We start from the raw sequence: 18,716 nt of genomic DNA on the forward strand, positions 1-18,716 counted from the left end.
CACATCACTACAGACAGATGAGGGTCTCTCTGCTTTGGGCTGTTCGTTCTGCATGAGAAGTAGTTTCATATTCACTTTTCTTTCAGACATTTGTCATGTTTCATTTCAATTCCTTTTTTTTCCTCAGTTGGGAGCTACAAGAAGATTGGGTATTATGACAGCACAAAAGGAAACCTGTCCTGGTACGGAAACGACAAATGGATTGGTAAGAGAAACCAGGCTTTTTTCTGCACATCGAGACAGCTCTGTCCATTCCACTCCCGTCACCTTTCCCAGCCGCACTCGGCCCGTCGAGATTGAGGCTTACCAGTATTGATTTCTATTAGCTCTACAAATCCCTGTCGCGCTTTTTAATACATCGCTAACAATTAGCTGTCCTTTCTGCTAGAGGAGGCCATACAGCCCCAGGGGAGCCGAGCCACGTGACGTTCGCGGCTCGCTCTGACCTTTTAGCGGCTCGGTGAAGTTTCTCGATTGACAAACTGATATTGATGAAACCGATGTAAGGCGCAGAGCAGACCAAATGAAAATGTGTGATGATGGTCGCAGATAAATGGTAAAGTTCAGCATGTAGGAAACAGTGTGAAATTGAAAAAAGTAATTTAATCTTCTTGTGGAAAAGTAAACCAAGGTTTTGTCCAGACAGGCATCAAAAATCCAATATTTTGACGTCTTCAACTATGATCCATTTGGTTGTTTGTAGTCTGGTAGTCATTTTCCTTGGAACTAGCGTTCCAAGATAACTGCAGCAAATAGGAAATAATTAGCATAGATGCTGTTCATAATATTAAATGCATTCGATCTGATTCAACAGAGGAATAAAAGGTAAGCATTATGTGAATGCTTGGCTAAAGAGATGCGTCTTTAATCTAGTTTTACACTGGGACAGCGAGTCAGAGCCTCAAATTTTACATTTTTACAAATTTTACAAATTTTACAAATCTTACATTTTGCAGCAATTATTCTACTTTCTACTCCACTACATTTCTACAACTTCTGTTACATTTTCTGATCAGTTTTTCCCCTGCCAAAACGTAATCTGACCGTCCGTTCGTTGCACGTTTGTCTCACCAGTGACGTTTGGTTGCCATTGATATATCCACCCGGTCACTCTAAATACGTCTCGCACGCAGTGTGTTTATTGTGCAATTTATACACACAAATTTGTTTTTACGTGCATAGGAAACGCACCGTGTGTAAAATACGTTTGGTTAGGATTATGGCAAGCCAAGAGGTTTAGAATTACACCATAAATTAATCGCGTTTACTGCCAAACATAGTTATTAAACATATAGTAAGGATAAGCATGATGTGTATATTGCCTAATTGCAAGCTTGTTTCAGAAATGGTGACAACTATTTTGTTCCATCATTATTGAACATCATTATAGGAGTATTAGGTTGAATGAGTTAGAATTAAATGTTTTATTAATCATTAGAAAATGGTCATTAAGAGAATAAGTTGTTATGCAAGTACTTTTACTTTTAATACTTAAAGTACATTTAAAATCAGGTACTTTTTACTTAAGTATGGTTGTCATTGTGTTACTTCTACTTTTACTAAAGTAAATATTTATCTGGTTATTTTTACTTTTACTTAAGTACTGAGATTCAGTACTTCCTCCACCACTGGTGTAACGTCACAAAAAGTGCAATGTGTTCGTCACACATCGTTTGCACTTAGTGTACTGAACGAGCAAACGGCTGAGTAGTTTCACACTCAGCATATGCATGAATGTGTCAGTCATACAGAAAGGCTTTTGACACTTTCTGTCTCATGCACCTCATAAATTCATTTCAGTTTCCCCATCCATTTTGCCAGTCAGTCCTTAATATGCAGTGTGAACAAAGCAAAAGAAATGCTTTACTTTTAAAAGCATCCCATCATGTGTAATGTCACCGCACTTGAATAGCTTTGATAGATAGAAGACTCACAGTTGTTGCTCGACTTGCTCCTTTTCCTGCATGGATGCTGTTCTAGTAAATCATTTACAAAACACCAAACAGTCCCTTCCCTATTACCCCACAAATTGGTTTTCTGCCAAGAGGTGGGAATTGAATTGCCAGCACCAAAATCCTGTATTTTCTCTCCCAAGAGATACAGAGGCGATTATTTGCTGGATTTGCCCGGTCCTCTTCTGTGAGTCATTCTTGATTTAGGCTCTAATCAATCCTTCATGCCGTGATCCCATTGAGTAGATTCCACCAGCGTGACTGTAACAAAGCCGCACTGCCCTACATTAGACGAGTAATGACCTCACACTTCACCAGCGCTTGTTTTTTGAATGGCTACAAGATGAATATCAATGCTACAGGCAGAAGTTTTACTGCAAAGTCTGGAAAAAGTTGAAGATTAGTAAAGATGGTGATGTCAGTTCAACTTGGAATTTACTGTATTTGACAGGGTGATTACAATGTTTCTAAATTGTGTGAAATACATTAAGATTGGCATGTTTCTAATGGTTTCTGAAGGTTTAACTGGGCCGAGGCAGTTTCGACCTAATGGTTAGAGAGTCAGTCGAAGGTCGCGGGTTCGAGTGTCAGTACCATCAGGAAATATAAGTGGGCGGTGTGAATAAACCGCGTTCTCTTCACTCTCATAACCCTCAACTGAAGTGCCCTTAAGGCACCTAACCCCCAATCGCCTCCGGGCGCCGCAGCAAAAATGACTCCCCACTGCTCCGGGTGTGCGTTCATGGTGTGTGTGTGTGTTCAATACTCACTGCTGCGTGTGTGCACTTGTATGGGTGAAATGCAGGGCACAAATTCCGAGTATGAGACACCATACTTAGCTACACATCACGTCACTCAACGATGTATGTTTAAAATTAAATAATGGTTTGTATTTTAAAAAAACATCGATAGTGAGTTAGTTGGCTCACATGATTTAAAGTAACACCAGGTAGCTTTTGCTCTTGGGGTCCCCCTGCAGTTGGAAAACAGCACTGTCGTAAACTCTGTCATTCTACATGCATATGCATTTGGCAAATATTTCAGCATGTCATATGAATATAATGTCATGGGTTTTATTTTTTTTCTAACGACAAATGATCGCGATGCTCACGTTTACAAGCCAGCGTCATTATAGTAGCTTAGTCTATTGGTTACCGTTTTACTGAACCTATATGATACTTCAATGCAATGTTTGAGTGGTTGATGATAACCATATGTCGTCAATATTATAATATCAATTTGTCATCCGAAAAAATTGCGACAAGATTCCCGTTTGCCTCTGTAGCTATCAATAATCGGAAATTACTCAAATGAGAAGCTATGAATACAATGATAATATTAATAATCTTCCTCCTTTCTTTGTACATGTTGAGTAGACTACACTTTTTAGGTCAAACATTTGCTATTTGCATTTCATCGATTGCAAGGTTCAAATCAGAACGAGAATGCTAGCGATAGCTAACCATCAAAAAGTAGAATATGGTTTACTAGCTACCAGATTGATAATTCGCTACTCTACGGAGGATAAGATGTAAGATGTTCCGTAACAGGCAGATAAAACAAAAAACAAAGAGATAGTATGCAAGCAATATACTTACTAGTCCAAAAGCTAGACATCGGTCGGTCACCCTCCCTCCTTCAGCTAATGCCAGTGAGAAAACGCTGGCCCAATGTTGATCCTCGTTCTGCCTTTAACGCGATCACTTTCTCTTTTTCTCTTTTTGCTTTGCTCTGATAAAACCTTTGCTTTCTTGTTTTTCTGTGCTGCTTCGACCATGACTATAACATTTGTATATGCCGTAAATATATACGTATATTTGTATATACATATATATTTGTATATACGTATATGCCGTAAAGCAGTTTAATTTTGTGGTTCTCTTTGTTCGGTTACTCCCCAAAACCTGAAGTTTAAAAGTATGATTAAAAACTCCGTCAGACTATGGCAGACGTGTCATTCAACCTATTGTAAGTCGATGTACCATCTTAAGAGACTTGGAAATATATTATGAACGTTGAAAAGTTACCTGGTGTTACTTTAAGTTTCATGCTTCAGAACTTTCGTTAATGGAAAATAGTGAGCATCGATGCACCTTGGTTTTCACAGTGCATTGTGGGACTTTTTAGGGAGGGAAAGTTTCAGTACACTCACACTGGAAGGATTTTGCGATTGTGACACCCCTAAAATGGCCGACTCCCTGATCAGTGGCCTGACTATTGAACTAGGGAGCTGATTGAGATGCACCCTTCACTTGTTTCATTACTGGATGAATCAGCGTTTTTGAATGAATCACTTGAATAAATGATTCAATGACAGTCACATGTCGCCACCTACTGGTGTAAGGATGTAATTGATAAAGCGTCATATCACAGTACATTACCATTATAATTATCATTATATACCATTATGTTTATCATTATAAACATTTTATCACAGTACTTCTGTGATCATTTTAATTATTGTAACAGAAATAACGATACGGTGTGGTTGAAAAGACACCATATAAATGATAACTGCAGTCTCAAGCTCAGCGGCAGCGTGAACGCAGATTTTTTTTGTTCGTTGTGATTGTACTTTTCAAAGGTTTAATAGACATAGTTGAATCGTCATCATTTAGGAATAAGATCGTGGGTGTTTTAATTGAGATTGTGATCTTTTAACAATTAATGGTGCATCTCTACTTTGAGGGCTACTCAAAGTTTTGCAACTCTACTTTGACGGCTATAGAATCATTTGAGAACCATTATATTCCTCCCTATCTGGCATGTCTTGCCGTTTAAAAATGTCAACATGTGAAAGAAAACTGCTTTGGCCAAGCCATTTTTGGGGTCTTGAGAAGCATTTAATTTCAAACATCAGTTTTTACATTTCAGAGTCAAGAGTTTCAAGCCTGGCCTCTGTCATGTCCCGATCCCATTCCTCTTCTCTCTTCTAAAGGGCATAAATCCCTCCAAAAAAGCCATTTGACACAGTTTAAAATCTTTTTCTTCCCCCAGTAGCAAATTTACTTTTTAGCCAATCACGGCTATTTTCAGAAAAACTGAGTTATGACCTATTTAGTCTCTGAGAAAAGCAGAGCGTAGCGCTGGTGACATGGCTTGCCATTTCTTTGCCCTTGATAATAGCAAAAGCAGCAGATGTTCTTCCCAAATAAGACAAAACCTCCTCCAGAATCCATTAATGGAGATTCTCAATCTCGCATAAAATTGTGGCCTTTAAAACATAGAATACATGTAACCTCAGGTCAGAACTCAGGACTTGAGTGCTTATGGTTTTTTGAACCATATGGCAGTGCCCTTGCTTTTCAACCATCTCTTGACAACCACTTTAGTAAGACTTTCTCTTCCAAATTACTGTGGAAACTGTTGTTAAGCCAGGTCTCCATAGCAACACCCTGTCCTGATTCTTAGATCAAGGACGACGGAAGGTTTACTGTGAGAATGCATCAACTGATGGACAGAGCTTTCTAATACTCTCTCTGTCACACACACACACATGTCTGGTTTACTACTTTTGTGAGGACTTTCCATACACGTAATGGTTTTTATACTGTATAAACTGTATATTTTATCCCCTTACACTGCCCTTATCCCGAAACCTACCCATCACAGGAAACATTCTGCATTTTTACATTTTCAAAAAAAAAAAAAAAAAAAATCATTCTGTATGATTTATAAGCGTGTTTACCCATGGGGACCTCGATTTACGTCCCCACAGTGACACGATCCCCCGTGAGTCTGTGTGCATTCAGGTTTAAGTCCCCATCGGAATAGAAAAACGTGTACACACACACTCTTCACACATTTATCTCTCACAGTATTGCTGCCACATTGCAGAAGCAAATGTCAATCTTGACTCGTCAATGTTCTGACATTCTGAAAAGTATCAAGAAATATCGTGTCACTTTGACAAACCAAAGGACCAGCTGTCTTTCACTGACACATATCCCTCACGGTCAGCTTTCCGTCCCTGGTAATGGTTGCCTCTGACTTCCATTTTAACTATTGCTCATCGCTTGATTCCTGTCAATCGTTTATTTTTGTCTATATTGAAAAGCTTTACACACAGAAGACAGCCATCCTCAATGTAATTATTGTTCCCACAGGAATCCTGTTTTTGGTTGTAATTATAGTGACAGACCGAACAACAAGAGGCGTAAATCTATAATTATAGTCAGTTCCAGTGAAGAGTGATAACATTAGAGGAGTGATAACAATGTTTTTAAAAAGGCATTCGCTGTGGTACTGTGAAGTCTTTAGTTACTTTAGATTCATTTATTATTTACTATTATCATTAATTACCATCGATCAAATGTAGGTGTTGTTCATAATGTTCTTCTTGTTCACTTAAGAAATAGGGCTGACACAGTTTAATTCACATATTAAGATGCAAATTGACACAATTTAATTACATATTTCAAATAAAACTCCTCCAAACACACTCTCTCTCTCTCTCATATATATATATATATATAGTTTTTTAAAATTAATACTTTTATTCAGCAAAAATGCAATAAATTGATCAAAAGTGACAGTAAATGTAAAATCTACAAAATATTTAAATTTTAAATAAATGCTGTTGTGTTTTCAACATTTTTCAACATTCAAAACAGCATATTACAATGATTTGTGAAGGAAATATGAACATATTACAATAGAAAACAGTTATTTTAAATTGTAATAACATTTCACAATATTACTGTTTTTTTCTGTATTTTTAATCAAATTAATGCAGCCTTGCTGAGCATAAGAGACCTCTTCAAAAACATTACACAAATATTCAAACTTCTGAATGGTAATGTCCTATATGTTGAAATTCAACACAGACACACAACAGAGAATAATTTGGCCTACACAGGTTTGTGATAAAGCATAAATAATTGCAGTATCTTTGACTAATTATAAATTTGTTTAAACTATTTTTTATGATTACAATTTTGCCATACAACAGTAGAAATTGTTTTCAGATAACTTATAAAAGATAACGACATCAATCACTCCGGAGAGGGAGAGGACTTTTCACAAGTGATGATATTGCTGCACCGAGTCGAAGTGCTCCCAAGCACTTGCTGTGGTATTCCGCCATACATTATAGTTATCCATTTTACACACTTAGAAAAGCGCAATGTTTTATTTTGTGTCACCATTATTGGTTGAGTTACTCAACTCGTGTAACTGTATTTAAATAGGGAAAACGTGGAGGTGTTTGGTCGCTTCTCTGCTTGGCCCATATTGAATGAACTGGGCTAGTTAGTGTAAGTGCTATCAAAGTGTTTCGCGCGCCAGAGCGATTAAGTGCACGCACTGAGACGAGAGAGGTGTGAATCAATTCGTCTTATTTTAAGGAATAAAAAAACGTGGCGTATCCCGTACTTGCAAAGTTACTTATAGTTAGTAGAATGTCTAAAGTGGGCAATTGAGAAAAAAAAGTGTTACCTCTTCCTTCAGTCTGTGCCCTGCTCTCTCCCACTTCTTCTTCCTGTCATGTAAACCAAAGGTCTCATTTACAATCCATTTACAATGTGTTCATACCAGATGTCATCTTTAAAAATCTCCCTTTTTTAAAATTAATTCTCATTTTGTAACAATTTTGTGAATAGAGATGAAACCCGAAGATCTTAGAACAAAACAATTGTCAACTGGCACCCCGAGCTCAGAATTACAACAGCCTTCAGTCAGTTTTACACATTCCTTGTCCCTCGCATGTTTGCTCATTAAATATTTTTAGTGTTTGTTTATTCCTTGAGATAGCAAAAAAAAAGTGTTGTACTCCCAGCTCCATCTAACACATCTTTAAATCTGTTTCACAGAAATCTGCACAATTCTCTCCAAAACGATCGCAGAAAGTGTGAAAAGTGTGAAAGGAGTCACATTTAGTCTGGTCCTGCTAATGTGTGAACGTCTAGACGCCTTTTCCCCTGAAACTTTCCAGAAACTTGGCGTGTTAAACCAACCCAGTGGCCCGATTTCACAGAAAATTCGAATGATTCTCTGAACCAACCTGGAATAATTTGCCCTTTTTTTCCTTTAAACTGTCAATGAAGTCACTCTTAAACTTTTTTTCTGCATGTGTTTATGTATCTAGTGTCACCACACAGTGATTTTTATGCTCTTATCAGCCATTCTGTTTCCTCTTGACAGGTCTCGGCCCTCCGGCAGACCAGACCAAGGTGATTAAGGAGTTTCGTTATCTTTCCCAGAAGCTCTTTGTATCAGTGTCTGTCTTTGCCGGGCTGGGAATAATCCTAGGCATAGTTTGCCTCTCCTTCAACATATACAACAGTAGCATCAGGTCAGTATCATGTGTTCAAAAGAAATCCACATGCCTTAAACATTACAATTACTGACTCAACATTACTTTTTCTTATGATTTTAATTTTGCCATACAACAGCAAATATGCGCCTAACATTGTTTTCAGGTGACTTTCTAAAAGGTGATGACATCAAAATCTGAATCTATTGATTTTATATTGATGTTTGACTGCTAGAAAAGGTCTTGTCAGTATATTTATGGTTTGACGTCTTCCTTCAGTCTGTGCCCTGCTCCTTTCCTCTTTGATCTCCTGTCATGTCTTGTTTACAAGCCATTTACAATGATGGCATCATTAAATATCTCTGTTATATAGAAAATTATTCCCATTTTGCAACATTTTTGCTGTTGGAGATGAAAAACGAATGGCACCCTGAACCCAAAATCTAAAATTAACAGTATTTTTATGATTATTTTAATATTGTTCAGTATGTCAATGTATTTGAGTATTTCCGTATAAAAACTATTTGCCAATGAGGTAGGAAAAAATTAATTAAAAAAATGACTTTAATGTTCAATATAATAAAAAAAACTTTATTAAAGATGATTATATTGTTGAAAAATGAATCAAGTAATTTCATCTTATTTTATAAGTGAGATTTATATATTTTAATTGGGGAAAAAATGAAGAAATTGTTTCTTATTTTATTTTTCAGTGCAGTGCAGCCTCATTACAAAGCGGCATCACATTTTGGCTGGTTCACAAAACACGATTTCACACAATCGAAATGAAATGATCATGGATAGAAGTTTTAATAAAACCTATTTTGACCTGGGGAGGATTTTTAGAAGATTAGGATGAAGGAAAATCATTTTTCATGATTTTATAAGCCCTTTAAATGCTCCCATGCCACTTACAAAATAATATTTCAGCCCAACGTGAAATATTTTGGATTTCTCATTTTGAAATGGTGTATTTTATCTGTGGGCTGAGTTGGGCTGTTCTTCTAACCCCCCTGACAGATACATCCAGAACTCTCAGCCCTATCTGAACAACATGACCGCGGTGGGATGCGTGCTGGCGTTGGCTGCTGTCTTTCCTTTGGGCATCGATGGCCTCCATGTCCATAGATCACAGTTCCCTGTGGTGTGCCAGGTAGAGTCGTAAATGTTATAGTCCCTTTTATATTACCGTTTCCTCTCATTCAGCCTTGACCTTTTAGCACAGTGAAGATTTGTTGTGAAAAAATGAATCGCTGCTTTGTAGCTAAGCTCCCAAATGAACTCCTTCTCTCTCATCCTCTCGTAGTTTCGCCTGTGGCTGCTTGGACTTGGCTTCAGTTTAGCCTATGGCAGCATGTTCACCAAGATCTGGTGGGTTCACACGGTCTTCACCAAGAAAGATGAGAAAAAAGAGAAGAGGAAGGTAAGGCAGTCCTGAGTGGATAAAAATGCATCTTGCATTTAAAGGAACAGCTTCACAATATTGTAATTTAACTACAAAATATTAAAAAAATCTAAAAATATTTGTATTTACATTTAATTATTTATAACATATTATTAATAATAATTAAAATTACAAGGGTAAATACTTTTTCAATATTATCATATACAGAATGTAGTGATTCTTAGCTCAAATAAAGGGAATATAGTGGCCAAAGACTCTTCAAGGATCACAGATGGAGAATTGCAGAGATTAGTTGAGTCTTGGGGTCAGAAAACCTGGAAAAAAAATCAAACAACCCCTACATCACCACATGTTGTTTGGGAGGGTTTCAAGAAAAATCCTCCTCGCTCATCCAAAAACAAACTCCAGCATATTCAGTGGTCAGACACGATTGGAATATCAAAAGGGACCGGATTCTGTAGTCAGATGAAAGTAAAAAAAAAAATTGCTTTTTGGCAGCAAACACAGCAGATGTTTTTGGTGCAAAGAGGAATAAAAAAGTACCCCATCCCCACGGTTAAATAGACTGCTGGATCTTTAATGTTGTGGGCCAGTTTTTTTTGCTGGAGGTCCTGGAAATCTTTAGCCTGGATGCCAGCTCGAACTCCGCCCACAACATTTTTTGGTCGGGAAGTTCGTTCTGGACTCAATCCATTGAGGAGTAATTATGATCAGGCAAAAAAATTATGATCGGGCCAATCAGATTGCCAGAGCGGGCTTTAAACGATGATGGACAGATGATCTGCAGGGACGTAATCATCACGTTATTAAAGAGTGCCAAGTGGTTTCCCTCAGAGATGACTGCAGCTGGAGAATTTAGATGTATAGATTCCTCTGTCGCGTCTGTTTTTAAAATTAATCGACACTGCATTAATTTTAATAGACAAACAGAAAACTGCAATCAAGGCATTTGTCGATCAGAAAGATATTCGGCAAAAGTGTAACTTATCAGCTGGCTAAGTTAAGAAGATGGGACGTAATGAAAAGCATGTGGTCGTTGTGGTTTCTCCTTTGGTCGCACTCATGAAGGACCAAGTGAAAGAAGCAACACTTGTTATTTTACTAAAATAAGTAAGTTCTGTTGTTGACAACTAGGCTATGCAAAGTATTTGACTTACTGCGTTGCTCTGATTGGTTGTAGGTCTACCGACTATCCAATTGAGTGCAGTTCCTGGTTCGGTTAAGACACGCCTCATTATCAAAACCCTACGGAGCGGTCTCAGACATATTCTGACAAGAATATGAGTATGATGAAGTCAGGCTAGGAAATCTTGATACATGGTATTATGGATTCTAGCAAATACCAAAACGTACAAAATCTACACCTTACGGCCTCTGCTAGAAATCTTATAACGGGCCATGGTTGGATCTTCCATCAGGACAACGATCCAAGACAAACATCAAAATCAACACAAAAATGACATCACTGAGCACAAAATCTCAGTACCCTGACCTGAACCCTATAGAGAAAATAAGTGGGGTGAACTGAAGAGTAGAAGCGCCAACATTTTTACAGCCATCTTTGAACAATTATTATTATTTTCCATTTTGCTATTACATTTTGCTAAACATTTACTTGAGCTCTACAACAGAAAGAAAACCATTCTGAATCACAAGGGTGAGTAAACTATTGGATTTCACATAAATGACATTTTGTTTAATTAGAATGATGACAGGGCTGGAGACGTCGCATTTTTCAGTAACCCCTTAATAATTTTCAGATGATTTAGCAGAATCTGCAGATGTGACGAGCAACACGCTTGCGTTACCTAGTTCACTGTTATCTACAGCATATTAAAGCATCCCACACCGCTAGATGAAGCTTCCCAGCATGAAATAGAGAAGAACCTTCCCCCTCCTTTCGCTGATTCTTGCTGCGAGAAGTTCTGTCCGTTTCATCCTTACACAACACAAACACACTATTAGCATCTTGACATGTGTTCGCTCTGATCCTGTGTCCTAAAGCAATAAGACACGGCATTAGGGAAACCCTAAGACCTCATCAAACGACAACCAGATTACCCCAACTATGCAGTATGGATGAATATGGATGAGCATTAAACTTCTTTTACGGAAATCCGACCTTCAGGGGGCTTTATTATTCAAGCGCTCTGCGCGACGAATCGAGATGACTTTCAACTCTCCCAATGTCCGTAATGGGGCAATTTGCCTAAGTGGTTCGACGGCACTTGAAGAAAGTTCGGCGCTCAGGCTGAATGTTGTAGAAATAGGGCTCTCGGGTCATTTGACGCCTTCACGGCGATTAAGGGAGAGAGAGAGAGAAAAGAAAGTGTTCTGCGAAGTATGGTTCTATCCCGTTTTCCCAGTCTGTCTGACGGCCCAGAGGGAGCCTGCGGCCATATATTAATGGATGGAGTGGGAGCTGAAAATAACTGCACATTCGTAACACATGACTTTCGTGATGTTTGCTGATGATTGGCATTTCTGCTTTCCTGTTACCCACCATGCAGTGGAGTAAACACAATTGTTATGGTGTCAGAGCAATTCCACCATATACCTTGACAAGAAAATAAACGTGTTATTCAGAACAGCTCCTTGACGGCGCTTGTACTTTAAAAGAGTTCTGTTGTTGTTTACTCACCCTTCGTGTCATTCCCAACCCATATGCTTTTACTTTTTTTCCTGTGAAACGTCAAAGTAAAAGTTTTTGAAGAATCATTATACAGCTTTTTTTTATGCAATGACGCTTAAACTCCAAATAGGACAAATACATCACCATTGCAAAATATGATATGACAGCATGTTTTTACATTGCTTTAACTCCTCAAAATAACTTTTTTGTACTGTATACAAGTTTTAACTCATTTTTTAAAAGTCAGTTTGATGTAATTTAAAGGTACGATATGCAGGATTTTTGCAGTAAAATGTCCAAAAACCACTAGGCCAATGTTATATATTTTGTTTAGTGGATTACTTTCAATATCACAAATGTTTCCAACTATTTGTAAATCGTGAGATTGCGATTTTTAACCAAGGAAACGGGGCGTGTGAGCAGGGGTGAGGTGTCGCCAGTCAATGATGTCATATCCGCGTTACCCCCGGTTTCCGCCAGGTTTGACCTCGTACTGCAATAGTAACCATGCACGCAGAAAATAAATACAGCACAATTAGTGTTGTTCGATTCACAAACACATGACTCTTATTAGCAGATTCATGAGCGAATTACTCATGAAGAAAATAAGTGAATACTTATTTTGATGCATAAAAAGTTTAAAAGACAGCATTTATTTTAAATCCAAATCTTTTGCTACATTGTAAATGTCTTTACTGTCACTTTTTGACCAATTTAATTCATCCTTTCTGAATAAAAGTATTCATAGAAAGTATTCAGACCCAAACTTTTTAATGGTAGTGATCTTTACTTACGCAATTTGTAAAACTTAGGTGTCATTACTTACTTTCTGCTCATATATTTGCAATGTGTAGTTAAAGCATTATATTTAAAAAGCATGTACTCTATGAGATGCATAAAGCAGCTTTCAATTCCTGTGTTCCACACTGACAAAAAGTGTTATACAGTCTAAAATGTCTACAACTTCTGTGATCTTGCTTTTATTTCCCCGTTTATAGCAGTTGCTTGTTACTGTCTTGATGTTTTGTGACTGTGTACCATTGACTAACGATTATGGTCTTGTTATTTCTCCACAGCACTTGGAGCCGTGGAAGCTGTATGTGACCGTTGCAGTTCTGCTGGCTATTGATGTTATCTCTCTGCTTATCTGGCAGATCATGGACCCACTGCACATTACCGTGGAGGTGGGGTGGAACTTTATTATTTTTTTTTATTCTTGTTGCTACTTTGATTTTTATGATGTGTTTCCTCTGAGATGCCTTGGAAATTTCTGCAGAGCAAGCGCATGGAAGTAGGTGTTAATGGTGAAGGATTGTAGTGCGGTGCTCTGCTGCATTGACCTCAATCTCTGTCCTTTAAAGTGCTCTCTCTCTCTCTCTCTCTCTCTCTCTCTCTCTCTCTCTCTCTCTCTCTCTCTCTCTCTCTCTCTCTCTCTCTCTCTCTCTCTCTCTCTCTCTCTCTCTCTCTTGTTTTCTCACTCTAAGCAGAAGTTCACTAAAGAGGCTCCTAAAGAAGACCTGGATGTGTTGATTCAGCCTCTACTCGAGCACTGCAGTTCAGAGAAGATGAACACGTGGCTTGGTACGTATCCAGAATTCACTCAGTGTCCAGTGGTGTTTACAAAGGATTTTTCATTGAAACCCCTAATGCAAAAAAAAAAAAAAAAAAAATTATATATAAATTAAAAATTTATATAAATTTAGATTAAATATATTATATATTATGTATAGAATATATAATTATTTATATACTTATATTAGTATATAAATATATTATTAAATATATTAAATATAGATTATATATAAATTGTATTATATTATAACTTTGTTGAGTAACTCAAAAATATGAATATATATTAGAAGGAGGAAAAATGTAACTTTCATGGTTTCACTGTATATTGCTTTACTCCTTTCAATATTTTTTAAAAAAAGAATATGAATATATCATAAAGATAATAATGTTTTTTCAATGCATGGTTTTGCATGATCCCCTTAAAATCACCCTGTGGGCTGTGTGTTTAAGACCCCTGGTCTAGAACATATATATATATATATATATATATATATATATATATATATATATATATATATATATATATGTACCTGTGTGTATATATATATATATATATATATATATATATATATATATATATATATGTGTGTGTACAGTAATTTAATTATGTATATATGGTTGCTTTTCACTCGACACTGATGCAATTTATCTCCAAAATTTTTATCAATAATTTGTTATATGCTCAATAGTTTTTCCACCAGTTCATTTTGTATTCCTCTCACTATTTCTCAACTCTTTCTTCTCCCTCTCTCTCTCTCCCTCTCATTCTATCTCTTTTTCTCATACTTTTCCTCTTGCTCTGACTTCCTATCAGAGCGCTGCAGTGTAAAATTAAATTTTGTGGGTCAGTGCCCAGGTCTGGATCTCATAGCCTGACTCTCTCACACACTGTACAGGAAGATAATATTACAGAGAGAGAAAAAAAACCTTCCCTGAACTCAAAACGAGATTAAACTCTAATGTGAGACTAATGTATTTGTTCCTCTCTTCTCTCTCACTTCCTTTTCCATTCTTCATGTTTTTATTTATTTATTTATTTTTGTCTTTTAATTTCTTTCACAACTTGTTTAAATATGGACATATAGACTGGACAGAGATTCATCCATCTTCAGATGGATAATCTTCAGTCATAATTGTGGAAAAATTTTGCACTAATTTCATAACATTTGAGCACATTTTCTCCAGGCTTTGTAATATGAAAAAATATGTACTATAATACACAAAACTATAATACACATTTTATGTTATTTAAATTGTAAAGTATTCATACATCATCAATATTATGCACCACAAACTCTTCTTTCAACGTTTTGGGAAGTTAGACTCAACACAAGAATCATTCATTTATAACATTGCTCAAATATATTGCAAATTATAAAATAGTCTTTTTATATATTTTTTATACATATATAAAAGGTAAATACAACTTTAGGTAAAAAGTTAAAATACAACTTTAGTTCATATTAAACCAGGTAAAAACCAGATAAAATACAACTTTAGTTCATCTCTATTGCTACACTGTAAAAAAAAAAAATGTTGGTTTAACTTAAAAAAATAAGTAACCTGATTGCTTTAAAATTTTAAGTTCATTGAACTGGAAAAATGGAGTTAATACAATGAAGGAGATTGATTTAATCATCAGAAACTCAAAATATTATGTTATCTGAACTACATAAATTATTTAAGTTGATTTGACAAAAGAAAAAATGTTGTGATTACAAATCATGAACATTTTTTTTTTTACAGTGTATGTTTTCTGTTAGGTTATACGTATCCCATTGAAAGGTTTCCGCTTTGTACGATTTTTTAAAAAGAAATCTCTTATACTCATGAAGGCTATGTTTATTTACTCAAAAATACAGTAAAAACAGTAATATTGTGAAATATTTGTACGATTTTCTATTTTAATTTAAATGTAATGTATTCCTGTATTTAAATTCCTGATGGTATAGCTGAATTTTCAGCATCATTACTCCAGTCTTCAGTGTCACATGATCCTTCAGAAATCATTCTAATATGCTGATTTACAGCACAAGACACATTTATTATTATTATAAATGTTGAAAACTGTTGTTTTAAACGGTACACTTTTAAATGGTGGTGAGGATGATGTCAAATGTGCTCATCCACCTCACCATTTTACTGCCAAAACAGTCAAATGTCTCAGTTTAAAAGAATCATTAAAAATCACTGGTTCAAGGAAAGGATCACTATTTTTGAGTTATTCTGGTTTATTCTGGACTCAAAAGCATCACAAAAAGAGCATGAGCCTGCGAGGGTAAAGAGCACTCACTATAAGTAATGTCTGCTCCCTTCAGGTGTGGTGTACGGCTACAAGGGACTTCTACTGCTGCTGGGCATCTTTCTGGCCTACGAGACCAAGTCCATTTCCACCGAGAAGATTAATGACCACAGAGCGGTCGGTATGGCCATCTACAATGTATCTGTAAGTCTGACTGCAGGCTATATTTCTATTTTCAGTGCATATAATGTCCTCACAGTGGAGCCTAACCGTAACTGACAGCTGAGCGAAACACCTGAGATTGATTTATCTAGTATATTTGCTACACATATTGTATGTGTATCAGTGTGTTGCAAGAATACTGTGCCTTTTTAGCCAGAACTTTTTAACTATTATATCTTCCCTATGTGTTTTACTATGTTTAACAGTCACGTTATGTGACTCCTTTTTAAATGTATGACAAAAAGACAAAAGTTAAAGCTGCAGTCTGCAGTTTTTCCTCTTTGTCCCCATCTCAGTTCGAAATCTTCAATTGCAGTCATTCGGGGAATTATCAACTTTATGTGAGTTGTGCCTCGGCACGGCACAGCGTGGATGAACGCAATGTTTAAGGAGAGAGAGTGTGTAAGTCACTGCGCCGGTGTGGATACTGGCATTCAGAATCACAGATTATTCTTTTTGGATGTATGACCAACATAATAATTTTCACCGGAAAATGTCATCTGAACTAGTAAGAAACATCCACTTTTGTTCTGGTTCTGACATTCCAGTAAATCGTGCTATTAAATCTAACAATCACTTATAAGTTATCATATCACGCGAAACCGTGCAAATTGTTAACTCAAATTGTTAATGTTAACAACGTCAGCATTGCGTGACTTCATGTAATGTCCTTCCGCTGTTATCCTTGTTTTCGCTCTTTTTTTCTGTATCCACTCTGAAGTCCGAACAAAGTCCTTTTCGAAGTGCATTTTACAGCGGGTTAATCTGTCTCTGGTGATTGTCGTTTGAACCTTTCTGGATTCACCATCAAATTGATACGTTTAATTGTATCAAGTGCTGTGAGAAAAGGTTATAACATCCTCACACCCAATATAGCTTCTACTAGCCGAGACTCCTTCTTTATGTGTACAGATGTGACGTAATGACGCAAAGACATGCTCGAATCTCCCGCGGAAATCCAACAGTACCACTGGAGTTAAAACGATTATTACAAGCTTACCTCTTTGATTCGAGCTAAGGGAAGCAGATAGTTTTGAACACTGGCTGGTTATTTTCTCAGATATGTATTTTGGATCATTTTTAAGCTACGGACTGCAGCTTTAATAAACTGAAACTGCTAATGAGCAGTGGCGGAAACTGTCGCCCAGGGCGGTAGCATTTTCTGGGCCTGTGTTTTGTTGGTCACCGAGTTTGAGACTTTGCGTCCTCCTCGCACTTCATAAGCTATTTTATAGGTTACAATAAATGGCTTGCTCATTAAGTATTGCTTCTTTACCTGATAGAAGACAAAAATGAACGATGACTAAAGTTTAAAGCATTTTACATTACAGGTCAAGTTAATCACATCACAAAATAAAATGTGCACTAACAGCTAATATTTATACACTACCGTTCAAAAGTTTGGGGTCAGAAATGAATACTTTTATTCAGCAAGGATGAATCATTGATTAAACTGAAAAGTGAGAGCAAATACATTTATTATGTTACAAAAGATTCTATTTCAAATAAATGCTGTTCTTTTTTAACTTTTTGTATATCCAAGAGTCCTGAAAAAAAAGTAATATAGCCCTTTTCATGTGGAAAAAATACAAAAGATAAGTGCTAAGCATTTTGGACTTTTCTCTTAGAATTGTGCGATTAAAAACTCACTATTGTGAGTTATAAAGTGAGAATTATGAGATGACTTTTTTAGATTTTTCCCCTCTCAGAATTGGACTTTATAACTTGCAATTGCAAGAACAAAGCCAGAATTGTGAGAAAAAAACTAGCAATTATCTTTAGTATTTTTTATTCAGTGTCAGAAACAAGCTTCCATAGTTTCTTACTCCTTCGGGATTCGACCTTTATCACCAACAGATAATATATTGTACTTTGTTTAATTCAAGATTCTTATTGTCTTTTATTCTGAATTTATAGCTGAGTTATTTTATGTAATTCTATTAGGTTGAAAAGTATTACTACAATGCAATATATTTATAGCCTACTAAATATTTATATGTGTGTATTAAAATGATCTATGAGCCAACATTAAATACCAACTGTGAAAACAAAAGAATAGCTATTGACGTAATGCTAACTTTAAGTGCGTTTATTTTTATCAACATCAACACATCTCCTTGTGTTCGCGCTTTTTTTTTTTTAGCACATTCTTTGAATGAAGCGTTGATTACTGTGGTTCTCTGAATCGCCCAACTGCTTGAAAACAGTTTGATTCCGGCAATATCCCCAAGTGCTTCGCTGGATGATTTGCATAATTGCACCCATTTGCTCAAACTCAGACTAAAACATCTTAATGAGGAAACAAGTAACACTTCACTGGTAATGCTTTACGTCAGTCCTACGTTTCTTTTACAAAAGATCAGATTGGGTCCCAGAACTGCACCGTGTTTCTGCCGTGTGTCAGGAACAACATGCTTCGATTGGTTGAATGGCTCATA

General features: G+C 36.5%; 1 protein-coding gene across 1 annotated transcript in view; it reads left to right on the forward strand.

The window, feature by feature from the left end:
- gabbr1a (gamma-aminobutyric acid type B receptor subunit 1a) overlaps positions 1 to 18,716 on the forward strand; it is a 65,687-nt gene that overhangs the window by 39,197 nt on the left and 7,774 nt on the right. The window contains exons 15-21 of the mRNA XM_039669352.2: positions 128 to 205; positions 8,094 to 8,244; positions 9,226 to 9,358; positions 9,512 to 9,628; positions 13,319 to 13,426; positions 13,730 to 13,823; positions 16,133 to 16,260. Of these exons, the coding sequence (XP_039525286.1) occupies positions 128 to 205; positions 8,094 to 8,244; positions 9,226 to 9,358; positions 9,512 to 9,628; positions 13,319 to 13,426; positions 13,730 to 13,823; positions 16,133 to 16,260 (809 nt within the window). The remainder of the gene's footprint in view (positions 1 to 127; positions 206 to 8,093; positions 8,245 to 9,225; positions 9,359 to 9,511; positions 9,629 to 13,318; positions 13,427 to 13,729; positions 13,824 to 16,132; positions 16,261 to 18,716) is intronic.

Source organism: Pimephales promelas, chromosome 16 (assembly GCF_988280905.1).
Source record: "Pimephales promelas chromosome 16, fPimPro1.hap1.1, whole genome shotgun sequence".
In the NCBI taxonomy this organism is placed as follows: Eukaryota; Metazoa; Chordata; class Actinopteri; order Cypriniformes; family Leuciscidae; genus Pimephales; species Pimephales promelas.